We start from the raw sequence: 23,367 nt of genomic DNA on the forward strand, positions 1-23,367 counted from the left end.
GATATTGCAGGAAGAGCGGGTCTCTGTCCTGATCTGCAGCCACTTTTACCCAATCAATAACAGTAATCATTGCACAATTGTGAGACAGACAGTCTGCTACCACATTGTCCTGCCCCTAAATATTCTGAACACCTGTAAAAAATTGAACTATGAAATCAGCCTGGCATACCTGTCATGGAGAATTTAGCTCTGTGACATTTTTGAAAATGGGAGTTAATGGTTTGTGGTCAGTATATATAATAAAAGTCTAGTCTTCAGGCCAAGGACAAAAATATTTTATAGCAAGAAAAATGACTAGCAGCTGTCTGTCAAAAGCTCTCCAAGACTGTTGCTGTTTTGACAAATTTTTAGAGAATAAAGCCAGAAGTTACCATGCTTGAGAAGTACAGTGCCCATGCTAACTTGACCAGCATCAGCAGAAGAGCAATGGAAGCTTAAGCTGTGGGGTAAACTAGACAAGAAACCTGAGCAAGTTTTGATTTTGTCCTTGACAGCTTTATGTACCCTATAATTCCAAGAAATATTTCTCTTGCCAGAAGTGTTCTTTCCTTTTAGCAAGATGTTAAGAGATTCTTTACTTCAGCCAGTATGGGAAGGTGTATGTGATCATAATTTAATGAGCCTAAGAAACAGCAGTCGTTGGAATGTCTCAGGGTGAGGCATTTTTTGAATATTGGTAACCTTATCAAGGCCAAAGGCCTTGCCGTAGTGGTAACACGAGTTCCCATCAGATCACTGAAGTTAAGCGCTGTCGGGCTGGGCTGGATGGATGACCATCCGGTCTGCCGAGTACTATTGGCAAGCGGGGTGCACTCAGCCTTTGTGAGGCAAACTGAGGAGCTACTTGATTGAGAATAGCGGCTCTGGGGTCTCGTAAACTGACACACGGCCAGGAGAGCAGTGTGCTAACCACATGCTCCTCCATATCTGCATGCAGTGATGTCTGTGGGCTGAGGATGTCATGGTGGCCAGTCGGTACCATTGGGCCTTCCAAGGCATCTTCAGGTGGAGTTTAGTGTAGTTTAGTTAAATATTATCAGGCATAGGAGAAATACATTTGCTAGACACCTTGTAGCTTAAGACAGGAACCTCTTTCTTCATGAAAATACACTTGTCAACATTATTGATCCTCCAACCCCTGCATGTAAATATTTCAAATGGTTCTCATACATAGCAGAGAAAATTAATAAGTAATTGACAAAACAAAAAGCAGATGCAAAATCCTGAAGAACGTCATGCGTGAACTGTTGCCATGGTTGGGCTGTATTATACAGTCCAAAAGGCAAAACATTGTGTTCAAATAACCAAAAAAGTGTAGTTATAGCAGTCTTAATTTTGTCTTTGGAAGCCATAGGAATCTGTGCAAAAGTCTTAGCACAGTAATGAACATTGAAAAAACGTGCACCCTACTAGTTACTGGTAGAATCGGAGACATTAGGGGACAGTGTACCTGTCAGGGATGTATGAGAGTTCAAAGGTTTGTAATCCCCACAGATGCTCAAGTTTTCATCTCTTTTTTTTATCCTCTGTAAGAGACAATGAGAAAGAAAACCATCACTAATCATCCTATCAAATACTTGCTAGGCAGCATGCAGCTTTTCTAGAGACAGGCAACAATTGATCTACTAAGCACCGGCAGTCCTAGCGTAGTTTTGGTATGATGCCTCTTTGTTGTTATAGTTGAAATGGTAAGTGCTGGAAAATCCTTCACTAATAGCTGGCCAAGATCATTGTCTGCCATCCAGGTGGTCTCTGGTGAGGGACATGGGGATGCCAGGTCTTCGATCTGCATGGCAGCCACTTCATGTATGTGTTGTAATTGCCAGCATTCCCAGTTCAAGGTCATAAGCACCTGCTTCACCTGATCTCACAAGTGCTGATTTCACTCTTGTAGATAGGTCATCACATCATTTTCTTCATGCCACATTTCTAAACTTTTCTCAATTTGAGCTGTAAGTGTGGTGCACTGGGCATTCAGCCCTGAAATTTGTGTCATGACATATACAGGAGAAAAGGATGTCTTGTTGCATAATGCACATGTGTGCATTCCACAAGCAGATGTGTGTAGCTCTGAGATGCATTGCACTGTCAAGGTAAATGTGGTTGATTCAGAAATTTGTGTGGTTCATGGCATGGACATCATGCCAATCATGACCCAATGTGGTAGGGAGTTGAGCACATGAATGTCCTTTCATAAGACACTTATTTACCAAGTCTGGTACCAGAGAAAAAGGACCCAAGAATCAGCACCTATAATAGGTCCAGAAACACTGGCAACAATCAAACTCCAAGTAGGTGAAAAATCATTCTCCACTGCCAATGTTAACACTTGTTTACCAAAGGTTTTCATTGGTTAATTATTAGCTGCTGTTAAAATAGGCATTTTAATAACTTGTTTAAAAGCACTTGCAGTTAGAGGAATAACACTAATCTATCAAGAACACAGCTTGTGATAACTTGTCTTCGATGAACAGTCTTGTAGAAACAGAAAAATCAGTAACTGTGACATTTGAGCGGTAATGTACGTGCTGTAAATGAGATCAATGAGCAGGTGTGCCTATTGGCACTCGTTGGTCAAGTTTGGGTACAAGCAAGGTTTGGTTCATTACTTTGCTGCTGTTCCAAAACACTGATGATATCAACACCAGCTGTGAATATATTGAAATTTGTTTCTTACCTTAGGAATAGACTCAGAATTCTGTCTGTTTAACTTGGCATTTAGGCGTGCAAGCTCGTTCACCAAACTCACCACAGATGACTTTGTCAGTGTCTTCTGTAACAGGGATGTATCTGCATGGCCCATAGCATTCATGCATGGTTTGGGGCTGCCATTCACAACCTCTTTAATGGTGCCACATTTGTTACTGTCAACACTTTCAGCTGCAGTTGTAGTTGCATCAGCTTTCTTAGCCAGTTTGTCAACAGACAGATCAGTAAAAGCTGACACAACTGCCTTGACATTATATGAGAGCCTGAGCTTCTGAAAGATATAATAATGAAGCATCAACCAGCAGTTTGTTATCTGTATGCATGTAAAGTGCTTGAAGAATTTCAGATGGTGTCACAACACATGAAAACAAAGCATTGGAGCACTGTCTCTTTGAATATCATTGACCTGCTCAATTGCATTAAGATCCTTTTGTGAAATAACCAAGGAAAATTGGTCTGCGTCTGACATGAGGACTTACAACAAAAAAATAGCAGCAACCTGGGAAAGCCATAAATGTGCACTTGTAGGCCAAAAAGCAGGCAACTTGATGTTAAAATTCCTATTGGGGTCATAGAACTGGTGAAACAATGTTGCCAGATGTGGCTGTGGATGAAGATCCTGACTTCATGACAGCATTTTTGATAGTATCCATTATGCCTCTCTGAAGACATAAAATACACAACAAACTCACTCAGTATCGGGATCACAACTTTGGGTATCCTATGTAATACCACTGAATGTTGTTGTTGTTGCGGTCTTCAGTCCTGAGACTGGTTTGATGAAGCTCTCCGTGCTACCCTATCCTGTGCAAGCTTCTTCGTCTCCCAGTACTTACTGCAACCTACATCCTTCTGAATCTGCTTAGTGTATTCATCTCTTGGCCCCCTCTACGATTTTTACCCTCCACACTGCCCTCCAATGCTAAATTGGTGACCCCTTGATGCCTCAGAACATGTCCTACCAACCAATCCATTCTTCTGGTCAAATTGTGCCACAAAGTCCTCTTCTCCCCAATTCTATTCAATACCTCCTCATTAGTTATGTGATCTACCCATCTAATCTTTAGCATTCTTCTGTAGCACCACATTTCAAAAGCTTCTATTCTCTTCTTGTCCAAACTCTTTATTGTCCATGTTTCACTTCCATACATGGCTACGCTCCATACAAATACTTTCAGAAACGACTTCCTGACACTTAAATCAATACTCGATGTTAACAAATTTCTCTTCTTCAGAAACGCTTTCCTTGCCATTGCCAGTCTACATTTTATATCCTCTCTACTTCGACCATCATCAGTTATTTTCTTCCTAAATAGCAAAACTCCTTCACTACTTTAAGCGTCTCATTTCCTAATCTAATTCCCTCAGTGTCACCCGACTTAATTCGACTACATTCCAATATCCTTGTTTTGCTTTTGTTGATGTTCATCTTATATCCTCCTTTCAAGACACTATCCATTCCGTTCAACTGGTCTGCCAAGTCCTTTGGTGTCTCTGACAGAATTACAATGTCATCGGTGAACCTCAAAGTTTTTATTTCTTCTCCATGGATTTTAATACCTACTCCGAATTTGTCTTTTGTTACCTTTACTGCTTGCTCAATATACAGATTGAATAACATCGGGGAGAGGCTACAACCCTGTCTCATTCCCTTCGCAACCACTGCTTCCCTTTCATGCCCCTTGACTCTTATAACTGCCATCTGGTTTCTGTACAAATTGTAAATAGCCTTCCACTCCCTGTATTTTACCCCTGCCACCTTTAGAATTTGAAAGAGAGTATTCCAGTCAACATTGTCAAAAGCTTTCTCTAAGTCTACAAATGCTAGAAATGTAGGTTTGCCTTTCCTTAATCTTTCTTCTAAGATAAGTCATAAGGTCAGTATTGCCTCATGTGTTCCAATATTTCTACAAAATCCAAACTGATCTTCCCCAAGGTCAGCTTCTACCAGTTTTTCCATTCATCTGTAAAGAATTTGTGTTAGTACTTTGACCACTCAATAAACACTATTAAATATACTGTACTTTCTTCAGTTTAATATATGCTTTCTTCAGAACACATACAATAACCATACATCATGAAACCGTATCCCAGAGAACTCAGTCCTTAAACATAGATATCTCATTTTATTGTAAGATCATAACTTGATTCAAATTGATTCTGCCACACCTTTCTGAATTTCAGCTAGTCAATGAGCTTGTCTTATTTTAATTAATCCAGTCGTACTTACCTAGTACTTATACCTATTTTAAGTCATTCCTATTCAACCTGTGAATCTTTATATTATCACCAGAGAGAACATGCATGAAAATGCTGTCATAAAAAGCTATGACAATGAGCAATGGAAAATCTGGGCTGGACTAACAATATGAAAAGGATAGTTTGCTACTCACCTCACAGAGGAGCCATTGAGTGGCAGGCAGACACATTTCAGGAGACAGCTAGAGATGTCGTACTGTAACCACTGTTAAATCCAATTCCCAAAGTGGGGTAGTTAATGAAGTACAAACTCAGCACCAATAGCATATTTATCTGAAACACCAACATACAGAGACAGCTATACTGAATGGAGAGTGTTTTTCTTTATACAAACACTGATGATTCCTGGATATGCTAACATTACAGACATAGGAAATTTAGAGAACTTTCCAGAAATAATAAATACTTGTATGCTGATCAAACCTACTGGTAACAAATCCAGCACCTCCCTTTTGAATTACTTCAATGTCTTCTTTCAATCTAACATGGTGTGGACCCCAAACACTCAGGCAGTACTCAAGAATAGGTCACACTAGTGTCCTGTGTGGGGTCTTGTTTGCAGATGAACCACACTTTCCTAAAATTCTCCCAATAAACCAAAGTCGACCATTTGCCTTCCCTACCACAATCCTCACATATTCATTCCATTTCATATCACTTTGCAATGTTGTGCCTAAATATTTAAACAATGCGCCTGTGTCAAGGAGGACACTACTAATGATGTATCCAAACATTATGGGTTTGTTTTTCCCCCTCATCCAAATTAACTTACTTTTTTCGACATTTAGAGCCAGCTGCTGTTCATCACACCAACTAGAAATTTTGTCTAGGTCACCTTGTATCAACCTACAGTCACTTACTTACCCTCGACACCTTCCGGTACACCACGGCATCATCAGTGAACAACTGCAGATTGCAGCCTATCCTGTCTGCCAGATCATTTATTTATATAGAAAATAGCAGCGGTCCTACTACACTTTCATGGGGCACTCCTGATGTTACCCCTGCCTCTGATGAACACTTGCTATTGAGGACAACATACTGTGCTCTTTTACTTAAGAAGTCTTCAAGCCAGTTGCATATCTGGGAGCCTATTCCATATGCACATACCTTCGTTAGCAGTCTGCAATCTAGATTCCATGCCAAATGCTTTTTGGATGTCCAGCAACATAGACTCAGCCTGTTGCCCTTTATCCATAGTTTGCAGAATATCAAGTGAGAAAAGAAAAAGCTGGGTTTTGCATGAGTGATGCTTTCTAAAGTCTTGCTAATTCTTGGACATGAGCTTTTTGGTCTCTAGGAAATTGATTTCATTTGAACTCAGAATATGCTCTAGAATTCTTTAGCAAACTAATGTTAAGGATATTGGTCTGTAGTTTTTTGGGTCTGTTCTTTTAATCTTCTTATACACTGGTGTCACCTCAGTTTTTTTCCAGTCGCTTGACACTTTGTGCTGGTCGAGAGATTCGCGATAAATGCAAACTAAGTAGGAGGCCAATGGCATAGAGTACTCTTTGCAAAACCGAATTGGGAATCCATCCAGATCTGATGACTTATTTGTTTTCAACTCTTTCAGTTGTTTCTCTATGCTAGGGATGCTTATTACTATGCCATGCATACGGGACTCTGTGCAATGCCCAAATGATGGCATGTTTGTATGATTCTCCTGCATGAACAATTTCTTAACTGTGTAATTTAAAACTTCAGCTTTCCTTTGCTCTCTTATACTGCCAAGCCAGACTGGTCAATGAGTGACTGAATGGAAGTCTTAGACCCGATTAGTGGTTTTACATATGATCAGAATTTGTTCAGGTTCTCTGCCAGATCTTTAGCCAAGGTGTGACAATGGTAGCTGTTGCATCCTTTGCGCATAGATCTTTTCACAGATGCACGAATATCTACTACCTTTACCTGTTGTCATTTGTGTGTCCTCTTTTGAACCAAGAGTGTTACATCCTTTGCTTCCTCAGCATTTTCTGAATTTTGCTATTAAACCACAGTGGGTCTTTTCTGTCCTTAATCCTTTTAGTACCAACATACTTGTCCTGGGCATGATTTACAATCTTGCTTATAGTTCCTCTATGGCTGTCATTCTGGAATGAAATGATTGCAGTTCATTGTCTAAGTGAGATGCTAACAACAGTTGTGATGAGTATGCGGTGGACACTCATATCTTCCAAAATGGGAACAGCCATACTTACAGGGCTGCACATATATATTCCTGATTTGAGGAGAACTCAGGCTTCCTACTGCACCTTCACTGGCCTGTTAAATCACTCAGTCTTAATCCCATATGAAGACTCTGGTTGATACCAAGGATCTTTTCCCATTTTGAGCCAGAACAATATTCTTGGCCTCATGCATAATAATAATAGTAAAATGCTCTGACTGTGAGTGTACATTCTTTCTGCTTGATCCTGGAATTTCCACTTCCGATATCCGGTAACTACATGTGTCTGTCATTTGTTGATATCGATAAACTGTATATAGCTTCTAGGTGTGTCTCTGGTAATGTTTACCACTGTTTCCATGTATCATCCAAAGTACCTTAGCAAGCTACAGAGTATTTCTCTGTTTCTTGGTTCTTGAGATTTAGGCATAGACCATTAGTCATATGGAAAGATATGAAGATTATCCACAGAAGATTAAAGTATGTTGCTGGTTATTATTCATTATCTCAATTTAATGCAAAATTTCTAATGTTCTAGTTAGCAGTTTATTGATGAATAGTTTATTCACTGCAGACTTACACTGCCTTGCAGATTTTAAATGGTCATTAACTCCTCATCCCTATTATTATCCAAATTAGTATTAATCCATAGGTATCTGAGGGCTCTTGGCTTCTTAAACAGCATACTTCTGATGTCCAGTGTTCCCTCTGCTTCTTCTACATCATCCCTAAGTTATTACAGTACATTCCATTTTCTCTTCATTGATCTACAGACCTTTTTGTCTCACTTAACGTTCTATCAGTTGTGTTTAGTTTGTCTCCCTCATCTACTATAAGGACAGTATTGTCAGCAGAGGCTAACAGTTTTATCTCATAATGTATGCTCACACCTCCAACAATGTTGTCTTTTTTAGTGCCTTCTTCAATAACAGGTTAAACAGACTGGGGAAGATGGTAGTGTGCTCACTTTACACCAATTTCCACCAAAAAAATTCAGATTACCTGCCTTAATACTCACTTTAAACTTAATTTCCATATGTTTGCAAGTAGTCTTAGCATATGGGTCCAAGACACGGACACTAAGCAATTAGAAAAAGGAAATTATCACTGTTTTAAATAAAATGCTAAGCAAGTTCCTGAACCATTGTCTGGGCATGGAAGATTCAGAAAAAAAAAAAAAAAACAGAAATAAATCCACTATACAATGAACTGGGTGTGACAGCAGAAATAAGGAACAGAATAATTTAATGGCAGGAACATATACTGAGAAGGGATGGTAAAAAGAGTGCTACAAGAAAACCACAAGAAAGAGACATCTTGACAGGCCCAAGGCGGTCAGGTTCCCCTGATTTAGTATCCAATTATAGACCATTATCCATATTGAGCATCTTTTCAAAAATCCTGGAAAAGCTTTTTTATGACAGGCTTATAAATTTCATAAAAAACCACGCACCAATCAGCATTCAACAACATGGTTTTAGTAAATCTTTATCCACCCAGACAGCAATTTTTGAACTTTTGGATCACATACTGAAATCAATTGACCAACATAATATAGCTGCAGGTATCTTCTTAGATCTCTCTAAAGCCTTTGATGTACTAGATCATAAAATACTGCTTGCTAAATTGGAAAGAAGAGGAATAAGAGGTGTGGCTCACAACTGGCTATGCTCTTACCTACAAAACTGCAGACAGAAGGTATCACTTCAATTCGATACTAATGTACAGAATAAAATAAATAACACAGTTTTCCTCTCGGAGGAAAGAACAATAAGATATGGTGTTCCCCAGGGTTCTGTTCTAGGGCCTTTACTTTTCCTCATTTACATAGATGATCTTGTTGAACGCATGAGCCCACAAAAAACTATCCTGTTTGCTGATGATACAAGCATAGTGTTGACTGGATCTAGCCCTGAATCCCTTCAGACAATATCCGATAACTCTATGAAAAAACTTTCTGAGTGGTTTAACAAAAATGGCCTAATTGTTAATAGTGGGAAAACTGTATGTATCAACTTCCATCTAATTCCCACATCCAGTCAAAAAACTATCCAAGTAAAGTTAAATAATGATAAAATTGAAAATGTAAATGCAACAAAATGTTTGGGTCTATGGGTCCAACAAAATTTAAAATGGGACACACATATAAACAACTTATCAAAGAAACTCTCATCATTGTGCTATGGACTAAGAATACTAAAATCTACTACAAGTAAATCCACACTAATGCAAGCATACCATGCGCAGTTCCACTCATTGCTCCACTATGGAATCATCTTTTGGGGAAATTCAACTCACAGTACAAAGATATTTAAACTACAAAAAAGAGCACTGAGGATAATCTGTGGCCTCAAAAAGATGGAATCCTGTAAATGTCAATTTATAAAACTAAATGTTCTAAGCGTCCCATCCCTATTCATTCAAGAAACAATCCTATTCACCAGGGAATACCTCTCAAGAACAGGCAAATTAATCCAAAACAATGATATACATGCTCATTATACCAGAGGGCAATCTAATATCCATCAAATTTTTTCAAGGACATCATCATACCAAAAATATATAACTCATCTGGGTGTCGTATTACACAATAAAATTCCAGAACAAATAAAAACTGCTCCAGATCCAATATTTAAAAATAAACTAAAGACATTTCTGACAAAGCACTGTTTCTATTCAGTACAAGAATTTCTGGAAATGAAAAATTATAAAGTTCCTTTGTAAAATACTGTGATTAGAGTAAAACATTCTGTAGGCAAAATAATAACCTAATTTCTACTATACACAACTATGTTTCAGTTTCACTTCCCAAAATTTTTCAACTTGCTTTTGAATGTACAAGTACACATTCTATTAGTATTAAAACTTAATTGTCTGTGAAATCTCAATGTTTATTTCATGTGTAATGTAGTTTTTAAATGACATTGTCCTACTGTTGTGTTTCCAGTTGACATTTTCACTATTCTGTAATCTCAGTGATTATTTGTGTAAATTTAAAGTAGCACTACATTGCCTACATTTTTCTTAGTTCCCCATGTAAATTGTTTGTATTCTCTGTATGTGAAGTTACTATATTCATCAATGAACAATTTTGTGTACATTTTTTTAAATGATATTTGTTAAGAAAAATGACTTGTCCTATATCATGTGTACTTTGTACAATATGTGATCCACAGGATAAATAAATAAATACAATACAATACAATACAATACATATACAGCAGAAAAAGAAAGACAAGAAGGTAAAGTCTACGTGGACTCAGCTTTTACAAGGGTGCAGTTATCTACTTTATGCAATATCCTTGATGGTGACTTCTGCTTAATAAATAACCACTTCTGCAGCCAAGATCGCTGACACATACCTGCGCTGTGTGAGTTGATGTGGGAGTATACATATACCAGCATGAAGTTTCACCCTCTCTTTTAGACTCACAAAACAAATGTGACACCAGAAAGCACACATCCATTATAATCACCTAAGCTCAAAATATACACTTAATGCAAAACCTTCAGATGCCATTAGGGAAAGGGGCAGTGTACATGGCAGAGGAAGCCCCTTTACAATTCGACAGCTGAATCTACTCCCAAGGGTCTGCCAGCCAACAGTACCATCCAGCTCTTTCTTTATTTTTGTAAGTGATTACTTTATTTGCTATTGTAACTATAGACTACCTTTTTCAGTTGAGTTTCTGGTCTTTCTTTTCAGAAGGATAGAGTCACACATAGCCACTGGTTTGCTGGTTTAGGAATGAACAAGGTAAGCATGAGAAAGTACTGAAAATTTTTAATTATAGTTTTTGAAGAGTGATGGACTGCAGATCTAGAGTTCCGTGTTCAAAACTGCATGGTTTCCATTAGGTTGCAACTAAGTATTAGGCTGTTTCCTGAAAGCCATGTGCTGGTTCTACCAACTATCTGTCAGCTAGATCATTTACATTCCATTCCATGTCTTTCACAATAACACTTGAATCATATCCAAAGAACAAAATTATTGGATCATCTGGCCTGTTTAGTGTCAGATTGTTTATGTATACATCAAGAAAAGCAACAGACCCAGAAGACAATCCTGTGGAACCCTACTTTTGATGGCTCTACTCCAATTGAAATTTCTTCTCTGTTTTTTGACACTGGAGTACAGCCTTCTGCTTCCTACATACATATAAAAAGTGAACCATCATTGAACTTTTCCCCTAATCCCCCATAAAGTTCACACTAATCCAGAATTCTTGCACAGTCTGTATTACCAATGCATTAGTTAAATCAAAGAAAATCTCTGCTGTCCTCAGTTCTTTCTGTAGCCCTGCTAGCACATCATGCAGAAAATAATAAATTCCTTTTTCTATGGATACTCCTTCCTTGAAGCCAAGCTCTGAGCCTGGCAGCAAATAATTGTTACTGACCTGTGCCACTGCTCCCTTATACACTGTTTTTTCAGTACCTTTGGAAAACACTGGTAACAAAGAAATTTGATAGTAATTGCCTGTGTTATCTCTTTCACCATTTTTATAATGTGGATTCCCTAGCATGTCTGTCAATATGCCAGGAAGATGATCACACATAAAAGAAATGTTGCACAAAAATATAAGGAAAAACATAGATTGCTACTCATCATAAAGTTGACACTCTGAGTTGTAGAAGGGCATAACAAAAAGACTGTTACACGTTTAGCTTTTGGCCAAAGCCTTCTTCAGGGTAGGAAAGACACACACATTCATTCACACAAGCAAGTGCAGCTCAAGCACACACAACCCCCATCTCCAGCAGTGTTTGGACTGGAATGCGGTTATCATGTGAACAAAAGCAGGTATCTAAATACTGAGCTAAAATATGGGCACTGTTCTTGATAACCCTACAAGATATTTCATCATATCTATTAGATGTCTCACCCTTTCGATCAGTACAGTTTATTTATTTACATGTTAACAATGTACATTTTATGGACTTAGTCCAATATTTATAAAAAATGTAAACACACAGTACAGTTTTTCAGCCAAGGCTGGGTACAATAAAGCTTCTTATACTTAAGTTATTATTTATTTATTTATTTGTCCATAGAAATCTCTTTTTCAGTACATGCATCATACACAGGATATTGGGCAGAAAACATTTTTATCTATTGTTTTTTCAGTCATCAAACATACATTATTTAAATTTTTATAACAAATTGGATCTATAAAGTTAATAATTACAATTAAAAAAAACTGTATATTTGTCACTTATTCCTACAATTAAAGATACAAATTACATTTTTTCTTGCATGAGATACTGTGAGATTGACTAGCAGCAGTTTTTCAGAAGGTAGGCTATCACAGACTTTTAAAGCTCTGTAGTTCAGTAAGGGATTTTATATGTCTTGGTAATCTGTTGTATAGTTTTGTTTCTGCATTATATACACCTTTTTGGCATGATGTGGTGTTACAATGACTAACATGTATGTCACTGTCTGACCTGGTACTGTAATCATGGACACTTTTGTTTTGAGGAAAAAGTTTTTCTTTTTGCAGTATGAATTTTTTATGTGCATGACTACTTCCAGTATATAAATGCAGGAAAGGGTAAGATCATTAGATCTTCAGAGAAAGGTTTGCATGGTTTTCTTCTGCTCACTTATTTCATTATTCTTATAATTGCCTTTTGTTTCCTGAAAACAGTTTTGGCCTGGTGTGCATTTCCCCAGAAAATGATACCATACTTCAGTATTGAATGTACACAAGCAATGTATACAGCCCTTACCGTTTCTGCACTAGTACTGTTGCAAAGAATTCTTTCTACATGGCTCATTTTTGCTAGTTTTGAATTTAGGGATGTGATGTGAGTGCTCCATTTAAGATTTTCCTGGATATGAATCCCAAGAAATTTAGTTTCAGTGACAGCACTAATGTTTTAATTATCTATACATATTACGGGTTGCGCCATGTTTTTATTTTGATCTGTGTGGAAATTCATGAGTAATGGTACCTTTTTGGGGGGGATTAATTATTAGCCTGTTTCTGGTAAACCACTCAGCCACATCTTTTGTAATATCTTTTGCAGATGCAGTAAGATTTTTCTTCTTTCTTTCCTTCAATCAATAGACTGGTGTCATCTGCAAACAGTACTGCTTCAGAATCTCTAACGTGTGATGGGAAATCATCAGTTTATACCAAAAAGAAGAAAGAGACCTAAAATAGATCCCTGTGGAACACCATGACTTAGTCCACATGGTTCTGAGTGGTGTACCTGGAGTTCATTTCCTTCCCTGTACTTAATCTCAGTTACGTGAGAGCAATATTCCAAATATGATTTAATCCACTGATTTGGCACACCTCTTACACCATACCATTCAAGCCTTCTCAGGAGCACAGAATGATCAATCACATCAAAAGCTTTTGTTAGGTCAAGAATAAACCTGAGATTTTTCTGCGGTTGTCCAATGCATTTAAGACATGGTTTATCAGGTTCAAAGTGGCTGTTTCAGTTGCTTGCTGTGGTCTGACACCATGTTGACATGCAGAAATAATATTATTCTTGTCAAAGAATGTAGTTACTTGTGAAAGGAACACTTTTTCAATCATTTTCAAAAGCCCTGACAGTAGTGACACAGGCCTATAGTTACCCATACATTGCTAGCTACCCAATACATTGCTAGTTACCCATACACTGCTGATCACCTTTTTATATAGGTGCATTACTTTTCCCATTTTCAGTTGCTGTGGGAAGACACCACATGAAAAGGAAAAATTGCATATGTCTAATAAAGGAGAGAGTATGTGTCTTACTGTTATTTTTATAGTATAATCTGGAATAGCATCAATACCAGTCAGATAATTACTCTTCTGTGAATTAATGGTATGTAGGGGCTTTGTTGGTCCTATCAGACTGAGGAACATGGATGTATTATTTATTTCAATGGATGAAAGTTCTTTCGATGCTGTATTAAGTGGATTATCAAATTTTTCCTCCATTAATTTTTCCGCAACAGTTGCATAATAAGAATTGAAGCTGTTTGCAACTGGCCTGGAGTCAGTGATATTCTTGCCATTGTACGATTTCACAATATTTTTGTGAGTTGTCTTCTTCCCCGTAAGATCCTGCATAGCTTTCCACATGGAGTTAGTTTTATTGGATGACTTCATACAATATTTTTCATTTTCTTTAATTTTTGCCTCTTTTATGACATGTTTCAAAACAAGCTTGTATTTTTTGAAATAACTAAGAAATTCTGGGCTGTTGTCAGTTTTTGACTGCAGAAAAAGTTCGTGCTTTCTTTTACAAGATACTCTATTGCCTGATGTAATCCAGTTTTTGAATCTATCTGTGCATCTGGAAATCAATTTCCTTTGTGGAAAAGATATGTCAAAGTTATGCTTGAAAATGTTACAAAAACTTTCCATCTTTTCATTGGTAATAGAGGAATCACATACTTCTCTCCAAGATTGTTCACTAATGAGATGTTGGAAGTATTCAATATTTTTCTGACTATAACTCCTTTTATGGATAATATTTTGTACACTGGTCGAAATGTGATTTACAGGTATGGTTAGTAATTATGGAAGGTGGTACTATAGCCAGTATCAGAGTTTTCTGATGTACACTTGTCCATGTTTACACATACCTGATCAAGGAGAGTGACACAAGTTTTTGTTACATGTGTTGGAGAGCTAACAGTCAGACAGAGATGGTAGGCTTTTATAATATTTAATAACTTTTCCCTGTGAGGGCTATGGCTCAGAAAGTCAGTATTAAAATCTCCACATAGTGCCACTGTTTTCCCAGTTGTCTTGAGTTTGCCTAAAGCAAGGTCCACTTTCTTGAAAAAAAAAACACTTATGTTGCTTACAGGAGATTTATATACTCATAAAATAATAGTTTTTTTAGACATTAACTCAACAGCTGCAATTTCAAAGTCTCTTTCATAACCTAGCTTGCAAACAGAGGCTATACTCTTATAAACTACATTTTCTTTTACATTCTATTCTACAAAAGCAGTTTGCATGGTTAAAATGCAATATTTTTAAGTAGTTTGCAAAAAGAGGCTATACTCTTATAATCTACATTTTCTTTTACGTATATACAAGTTCCCCCATGTTTTGATTCTATTCTACAAAAGCAGTTTGCAAGGTTAAAATACAATATTTTTAAGGATTGAAAATACTCATTTTGTAAACAATGTTAACAAAACATAAAACTGAAACATCTTTCCATTCACTATTGAGGAGTCTATTTATTTCACCAACTTTGTTTGTTAATGACTGAACATTCTGGTGTACAATCTTTAGTGTGTATTTGCAATTTAGTTCTGCATCACTTTTTTTTGATAAAGTACACTTCCCTAAAAAATGTCTTTCATCCTTTTTAAAAAGACATTGCATCTTTCTTTATGACCCATTTGTCCAAAGCACTTTGGACTGCTTCTATACTATGCCTGTTGTGACTCAAATTTGCTAAATGACAGATTTCTTCTACCAAAAATTGATTTAAATGAAGGCCATGGCTGGTATGCATGGATCTGTCTAACGTGCCTACATTTATTAAGTTCACATATGGAATTTTTTTGGTTATTACACATCTATCCCTTTGTTTACTCTTCCTATTAATTTATTTGTGGCATCGACAGGTCATATCAACCATGAACAACATAATCTTTGGGACTCAGATCGCTCATCTGAGCCACCATGTTAATTCAGTCTGTTCTTATACCTTGTACTGTGTGCACGTGTACGATCATTGTAGAAATACATATATGTGCAGATATTAATGGGGACCATTTAGTCCTTATACCAATACTCGTATCCTGTTCCCATGCTGGTGACCCCGAAGTTTCTACATCTTCCGCGACTTCCACGCCAGGTGTTGTAAACCAACAGGTTATTTGCACACTGCCATGGCCACCTCACCCAACACTTTGTTCAAAGATTTGGAAGCCCAACAATGATCACCAGACATCTTCATTCCTTTTCGAATGTCCATTTCTACATTAATTCACAGTGATTCATGATCTCCAGCCTTGTTAACTTCAAACTTTGTCACTCTACAAAGGTTGAGTGCTACACCGCTAACACAAACATCAGACTCGGGTTTTGTGTCACCGGACTGTGCTCACCAACGTGTAAAGTGAATAATATTCAGAACTGTGTACCTACCGATCAATCATATAATGTTCAAAGCGATTTACATTCGCACATGTACATTGACTTTCAATGGGCCACAACAACAGTTACTGTCGTGCCGAGTGGAGCACCGCCATTATTGCTAAATGCACCCGGCCACTATCAACCGCAACCTGTTCCGGTTTTGCCTCATTGGCAAACTAATTAAGAACATTTTAGTGTGCACAATTCTCCATGCTCATTTAAGAAGAACTTACACTTTGGTCATACAACTGCTCCCCCCCCCTACTGCAACACCCCCCCCCCCCTTCCCCACTGCACTCGTAGGGGGCCCGGGTTCCAGCTGCTCGCCTCTCCCACAGGGTGGGTCAATTCAAATCAGTGCCCGTAGCCTACAGCCCAGTTTATGGGCTGCCAATGCCTACTGCGCAACCGCTCATTCCCATGGTACTGACCATGTTAGCTACATTGTGTTTTCACAACACATCAAGGACAATGCAACCCACCTTTGCTATGGACTTTTCACCAGATACACACCTGCGCCTACTGCACTGGCTTGCTGTATAGCCTCTCCTGTCACGGACCAGCCAGTTTTTCAAGAGACACCAAAGTCGCCTTTGTCCCCTCCCTCAGGTTGTCTGCCAAGGTTGCCACCTTTATACAAAGACAACACAGTGTCATGGTTTGAGCTTGTCATGCACCTTTTTGAGTTGCATCACATGTCTGATGACAACTCTAAATTCCTGTGCCTCATCACGCACTTCCATGATCATTCAGACTTAGTTTGCGATCAACTCCTCTCGCCACCGCCTCCATCAAAATACGAGTTCGTGAAGATGATAATCATAGAGTGCCTTGCCTGCTCACCACAAGATTTAAAAATCATGATCTTGTACGAAGAACATCTGGGAGACCAAACCCCATCACAACTCTGGCATCGCCTTTGGTTACTTGTGAATGAGCATACCTTCTGGACATCACACTGTGGGCGGTGTGGTCTGCCAAGCTGCCTACTGACCTACAGATCCACCTGCTGAGTTCGTACGCAAGTGCTCCACACTCACAGGCGACATTGTGACGTCACTAACCTACTGTCAGAATATGACTCGGCGGCACATCTCCGCCAGGAAAATGAAGAGCTGAAACAATGCATAGCACACACTTAAAACGAGCTCATCGCAGCTCATACCTCGCCGTTGAAACTGCAGTCCGCAGATTCACCACCTAATCAAGCTTCTCCAGCAGACACCAGTTTGGACACTCATCAGGTTAATCCAAAAACATTAATTGCGTGTGGCAATTTGCGTCCGGTAGACTCTGCACCCCCAACGTGCTCACCACATTCAGTGCCATGTGTTTCAAACAGTGCTTCTAATGACAGTTGCACATGCAATACGACCATGCCCACTACACAGGCAGCCACCCCGTGTGTTGATAAATATTGGCCCTCTCTTGCGCCAGCCACGTGACTCGCCAGCCATCGTTGTTCCACACACGATGCCAATGATCCTCTCGCCTGTGCCGCTTACCAAGTGCAAGGTTGTCAGCAGACAGTCGCCGAGTGCTCCAACTTGCTTCACACTGTGCACAGCCACCTCTACAAACAAGCAGACACTCACATACTAGGCATGTGACTTTCGTGCTACTGTTTCCCACTCGCGCTAACGGCTACGCCCTGTCGTGCCCTACTCATCCAAAACTTCGAGTCAGCACAATGATCAGTCTGGTGTGCAGTTCTCGGTTTCTTCAATCACCAAATAAATAACACACAAGATAGTTACCACTTCCGGCCCTCCTATTAGGCACAACATTAGGCACCTCATCCCTATTAAGTTGCACGCGGCCCACAGCAAATTAACGAACTTTTGGAGGCAGGTCTCCTGCAACCGTCAGAGAGCAACTGGTCTTCAGCTCATCCTCAAACATGATGGTTCTTTCCAAATGTGTGGTGATTACAGACATCTGAGCACTCGTATCATCATGGACAATTACCCCAAGCCTAACATAAGTGACTTCACTCAAATGTTATCTGGTGCTACAATTTTCAGTGTTATTGACTGTAGATGTGCCTACCACCAGATTCCTGTAGCGCCAGAAGACATCCCTAAAAGAGCTATTATCATGCCACATGGTTTGTTTCAATACAACTTCATGCCATTCAGCCTAAAAAACACGGTGCTAATATGGCAGTTTTTCATTGACTTCATCTTACGACAGTTCAAGTTTTGCTTTGCATATCTAGACAACATACTCATTTTCAGCAAGTCAACTCAGGAACATGAAAATCATTTATCCATGGTCCTCCAGACCTCGAACTCCAATGGCGTCGAGGTCAACAATGACGAATTCCAATTGCGTCAGCCTTCCGTCACTTTCTTGGGTTACACCGTCTCCACCGACAAAATACAGTCTCCCAAATCTCGTTCACAGTCCATCACTTCACTGCCACCCCTGGCTACTTACAAAGAACCACGACATTTCCTGGGAACAATAAATTACTACTGTCGTCACCTGCCTTCTGCCGCTGCCGTGCAGGCCCCGCTGACTGACTCGCTGCCAGGTAAACAGACTTCAGGACTCAAACCCATTCGCTGGACTGCACCTATGCTGGAGACTTTCAATGCATTAAAGACTTCTTTAGCTCATGCCCTGACGCTTGCCCACCCCGACCCCTCAGCAGAATTGTTCATCACTACGGACACCAGTGACATCGCAGTGGGAGCAGAACTACAGCAATGCAAGTCAGACACGGTTTGCCCTCTGTATTTCTTCTCTAAAAAACTATCAAGAGCTGAGAAGAAATACTCCACTTTCGATAGAGAACTCCTTGTGGTTTACGAGGCCGTCAAACACTTCTGCGCTGACTTGGAGGGTCGCTTGTTCTTCATCCTCATAGATCACAAACCACTCGCAGATGCTTTCTGCAACCCCCCCCCCCCCCCCCCCCCCCGATGACCCACCCCCTCGGCATTTCTTCCTCTTTGATCTAGTCTCCCAATTCACAACCAATGTTCGCTACATCAAAGGCATGGACAACGTCACTGCAGATTTTTTCTCACGGATCAATATTATTTCACACGTTACTCCCATTACTTCCACCCCCCCCCCCCCCCCCCCCTGTGCTGGCAGACCTTTGATGCTCTGCATAACCTCGCTCACCCTGGCGTCCATGCCACTACACAGCTCATCTCTGAGCGTCTTGTTTCGAAAAATATAAAACGGGACTTTAAGACCTGGGCACACAGCTGCATCTCCTGCCAATGCAACAAAATCAGCCACCGCCACACCCCACCACTGGGCAACTTCAACATCCCCCCAGGACGATTTCACCATGTACATATCAATCTTATTGATCCTCTTCCACCGTTGGAGGGCCAAAGATACATTCTATCCCCAAACAACTAGATGTGCCACTGGGTAGAGGCAGTTCCCTTGCATAACATCACTGCTGAGACCATGGCCAAGAGTTTTATCTCCTCGTGGGTTGCTAGATTTGGTTGTCCAACCACCATCACCACTGATCAGGGTCGGCAGTTTGTCTTCCCTGTTCACCATTTTATGTAACGTCTGTGGCATAAAGAAAATTCACACCACAGCCTACCACCCACAAAGCCATGGGTTAGTGGAACAGTGGCACCGCTCTCTAAAAATAGCACTCAGGTGCCATGACTGGCTCTGGTCTGAAGCAATTCCACGGGTGCTGCTCGGCCTCCATTCAACTTTCAAGCCCGACTTACAGGGAACTATCTCAGAATTCGTTTTCATGGAGAACCTCGTCCTACCAGGGGAACTCATTCAGCCTCAGGTACCCAAAGGTTTCCACCCTCCTCGGATTTCATAAGCCACATGCGCACTCACTTCAAAGAGGCACGCCTGGACCCACCTATCAGCCACTCCCTGCCAGACACTTACATGCCAACCGCTCTCAACACTTGCTCCCATGTAATGCTGAAAGACGATTCAGTCTGACAACCTCTGCAACCACCTTATCTCGGCCCCTTTAAAGTCCTCTGGTGGGGTGATACATCTTTTGACATCATCGTCAAAGACAGTCCCCAAACTGTTTCGTTACACCAACTCAAACTAGCATTCACAGACCCCAATACCCCTCTGCTGGCTCAGTCTGATTCTCCTAATGTCTCTCCTGCCAGTCTCCCTCTCGCCGTGGAGACCAACAATGTTTCCTCTCGGGCCACCACGCCGATTTGTTTACCCGACGCCTCCCCGTTGCCTTTCGCAGGTTTCTTAGACACGTCCCCCTCCACCCCATGTGTGGGTTTCACTGCTACCTCGTCAACTATGGAGACACCCCCTCCCATAGTCACCCTGCTCTGCAACGTACCCCCAGACTGCATGTACAACATTTCAAACATCACTCTTGACAAACGAGTTCTCATCCTACTCACAGACACCGTGGCCTCACCACCCAACGACCAGTTAAACGGCAGTGTTGTGCATAGCCTCACCCACCCTTGTGAGTGCGACCTGGCGACAATTCGCACCTTCATCTCACTGGACAGCTCGATTAGCATCTGGGCTTGCCACACTTACAGCCCACCATAAGCCGTTCCGCCCACCTGCTCTTTGATGGCCACCACATCGTCCATCCTTGCAGGCTCAATGACTTTGAGGTGGACCTGCCTCCTGTCGCTCTGCCTCCGCACCCCACCCCGGTCGAGGGGAAGGTCCCAGTCATGCATCTACCATCTTGTACAACCTCCAACAACAGTCTCAATGCCCACATGGTGTTCCCTCTGCAGTACTCCATACTGCTCGGGAGGGGGGTGGGGAGGGGGGGGGGGAGCTGTATGGCATTGATAGGTCATATCGACCATGAACAACAATCTTTGGGACTCAGATCGCTCATCTGAGCCACCATGTTAATTCAGTCTGTTCTTATACCTTGTACTGTGTGCACGTGTGTGATCATTGTCAAAATATAGATATGTGCAGATATTAATGGGGACAGTTTATTCCATATATTGATACTTGCAGGTTCTTGAGATGTTAATTTGTGAATTCTGAAAGTTGCACAGCTTGCCAGCACCACTAATGCTTAACTTTTGGTAATGCCAGCTTGCTGCTTGTTGGTACTAACCCACTTGTCACTGAACATTCTTGTGTTAATTAGCGCATGAATATAGTAGTGCCTCATATCGATGTGTTTTGTTCAGGCATGACACACACAACTGACTCAGTGCAATGGCACCTGTATTATCATGGGACAGAGTTACTGGTTTTTCACAATGGTTAATACACAAGCCATGGAGCAATCCTTGAAGGTATATTGCTTCTTGCACTGCTGTTGCAGGGCCATGTAGTCAACTTCTGTAGTTGATAGAGCAATCATTTAGTGCCACTATAAATTCCATGAAACTGGTGCTCCAGCTGGCTTGAAAATATAGGCTGTCATTGATTGCCACTGACTGAGATCTGATACTTAATGAGCATCATAGGAGCCCTCAATTTCAGTTGGTCCACTTTTCCAGAAAGTTAGTCCTATATAGGTTTGTTGTTGTTATGGTCTTCAATCCTGAGACTGATTTGATGCAGCTCTCCATGCTACTCTATCCGGTGCAAGCTGCTTCATCTCCCAGTACCTACTGCAACCTACATCCTTCTGAATCTGCTTAGTGTATTCATCCCTTGGTGTCCCTGTACAATTTTTACCCTCCACGCTGCCCTCCAATACTAAATTGCTGATCCCTTGGTGCCACAGAACATGTCCTACCACAACCGATCCCATCTTCTAGTCAAGTTGAGCCACAAACTCCTCTTCTCCCCAATTCTATTCTATTGGTTATGGCTTTGATATATCTCATAAAATGTTTGGCTGCTTTCCAGTGCTCTTTCTCTCCCTCTCTCTCTCTAATGCTCACAGCATATGCGGTGTGCGGTCTTGTGCCTTGAGCCAAATATAGACGTGACCCAATGGCTTGCTGACAAGGAATATAATGTAACACAAGTTCTTCCTCATCTGTCAAATTTATTTTATTTTATTTATTTATTTATTTATTTATTTATTTTTTTTTTGGTAGCTTCAAATAAGATTCAAGTGGATGTGCAACCAGACTGTGATCTTTCATACTAAATTTATTGAGTAAGTTTGCTGCACATTTACTTTGATCAATGCTAATCATCCCTTGTTTTCTGTTTTGTTTTATTCTCATGCCAAGACACCAATTGAGTTCACCAACATTTCTCACCTTAAATTGATTCGTTAATTCTTTCTTCAGTTCTCTTTTTACCTATTATCAGGTCATTTACATAAACATATAATGAGTATATTTTGCTTCTCAATTCTGTAATAAATGCAGGGCTCACATTCTGACTTCTTTAGGTTCATTTTATGTTGTGTTAGATCTACCTTCTGATACCAAATACATGATGGCTATTTTACCATCAATTGCCTTCTTCAGCTTGCAAACCTTCATCTCCTCCCCCTTCTAATTTTCAGATTGAAAAATAGACTTTTTTTATCAGAATTGTCATATAGGAATACAGTTCAAACATCCTCATTTTCAGTGTCAAGATCAATTTCAGCTGTTGTATCTAACAGGATATGAACTGTAGAATGATCAACATATGAGAACTTTTCATCGAAGTACACTCCTGGTTTCTTGGAATAATCTTTCGTGTCAAAATGAACCTCATAACATTCAATTGCACAATTTGATCTTTCTTTGACTTTGAAAACCCATTTCAAAAAGACTGCCAACCTGCTTGGTGGTAAATAAGTCCAAATCTGTGTCTCATTTTCAAATAATGACTTACATTCATCATTTAAGGCTTCCTTCCATGTTTTTCAATCGTCATGACTCATTGCTTCTTTATATAAATTAGTTTCAGAAATACCAGCAACATGAGCAAAATCACCATTAAAATATTTAGTATTTGGTTGTTTCATGTGATGATTTTCTAATTTCTGACTGCACAGTTTCACCAAGCGAGGTGGCACAGTGGTTATCACACTGAAATCGCATTCAGGAGTACGATGATTCAAACCCGAGTCTGGCCATCCTGATTTAGGTTTTCTGTGAATTCCCTAAATCGTTTCAGATGAACGCTGGGATGGTTCCTTTGAAATGGCATGGCTGACTTTCTTCCTGATCCTTCCCTAATACGATGAGACCAATGACT

General features: G+C 40.1%; 1 protein-coding gene across 1 annotated transcript in view; it reads left to right on the plus strand.

Moving 5' to 3' along the window:
• The window catches only part of LOC126175117 (serine/threonine-protein phosphatase 6 regulatory ankyrin repeat subunit C-like), a 357,458-nt gene that overhangs the window by 112,704 nt on the left and 221,387 nt on the right, over positions 1-23,367 (plus strand). The window contains exon 5 of the mRNA XM_049921671.1: positions 10,845-10,895. Within this exon, the coding sequence (XP_049777628.1) occupies positions 10,845-10,895 (51 nt within the window). The remainder of the gene's footprint in view (positions 1-10,844; positions 10,896-23,367) is intronic.

The sequence above is a fragment of the Schistocerca cancellata genome, chromosome 3, assembly GCF_023864275.1.
Source record: "Schistocerca cancellata isolate TAMUIC-IGC-003103 chromosome 3, iqSchCanc2.1, whole genome shotgun sequence".
NCBI lineage: Eukaryota > Metazoa > Arthropoda > Insecta > Orthoptera > Acrididae > Schistocerca > Schistocerca cancellata.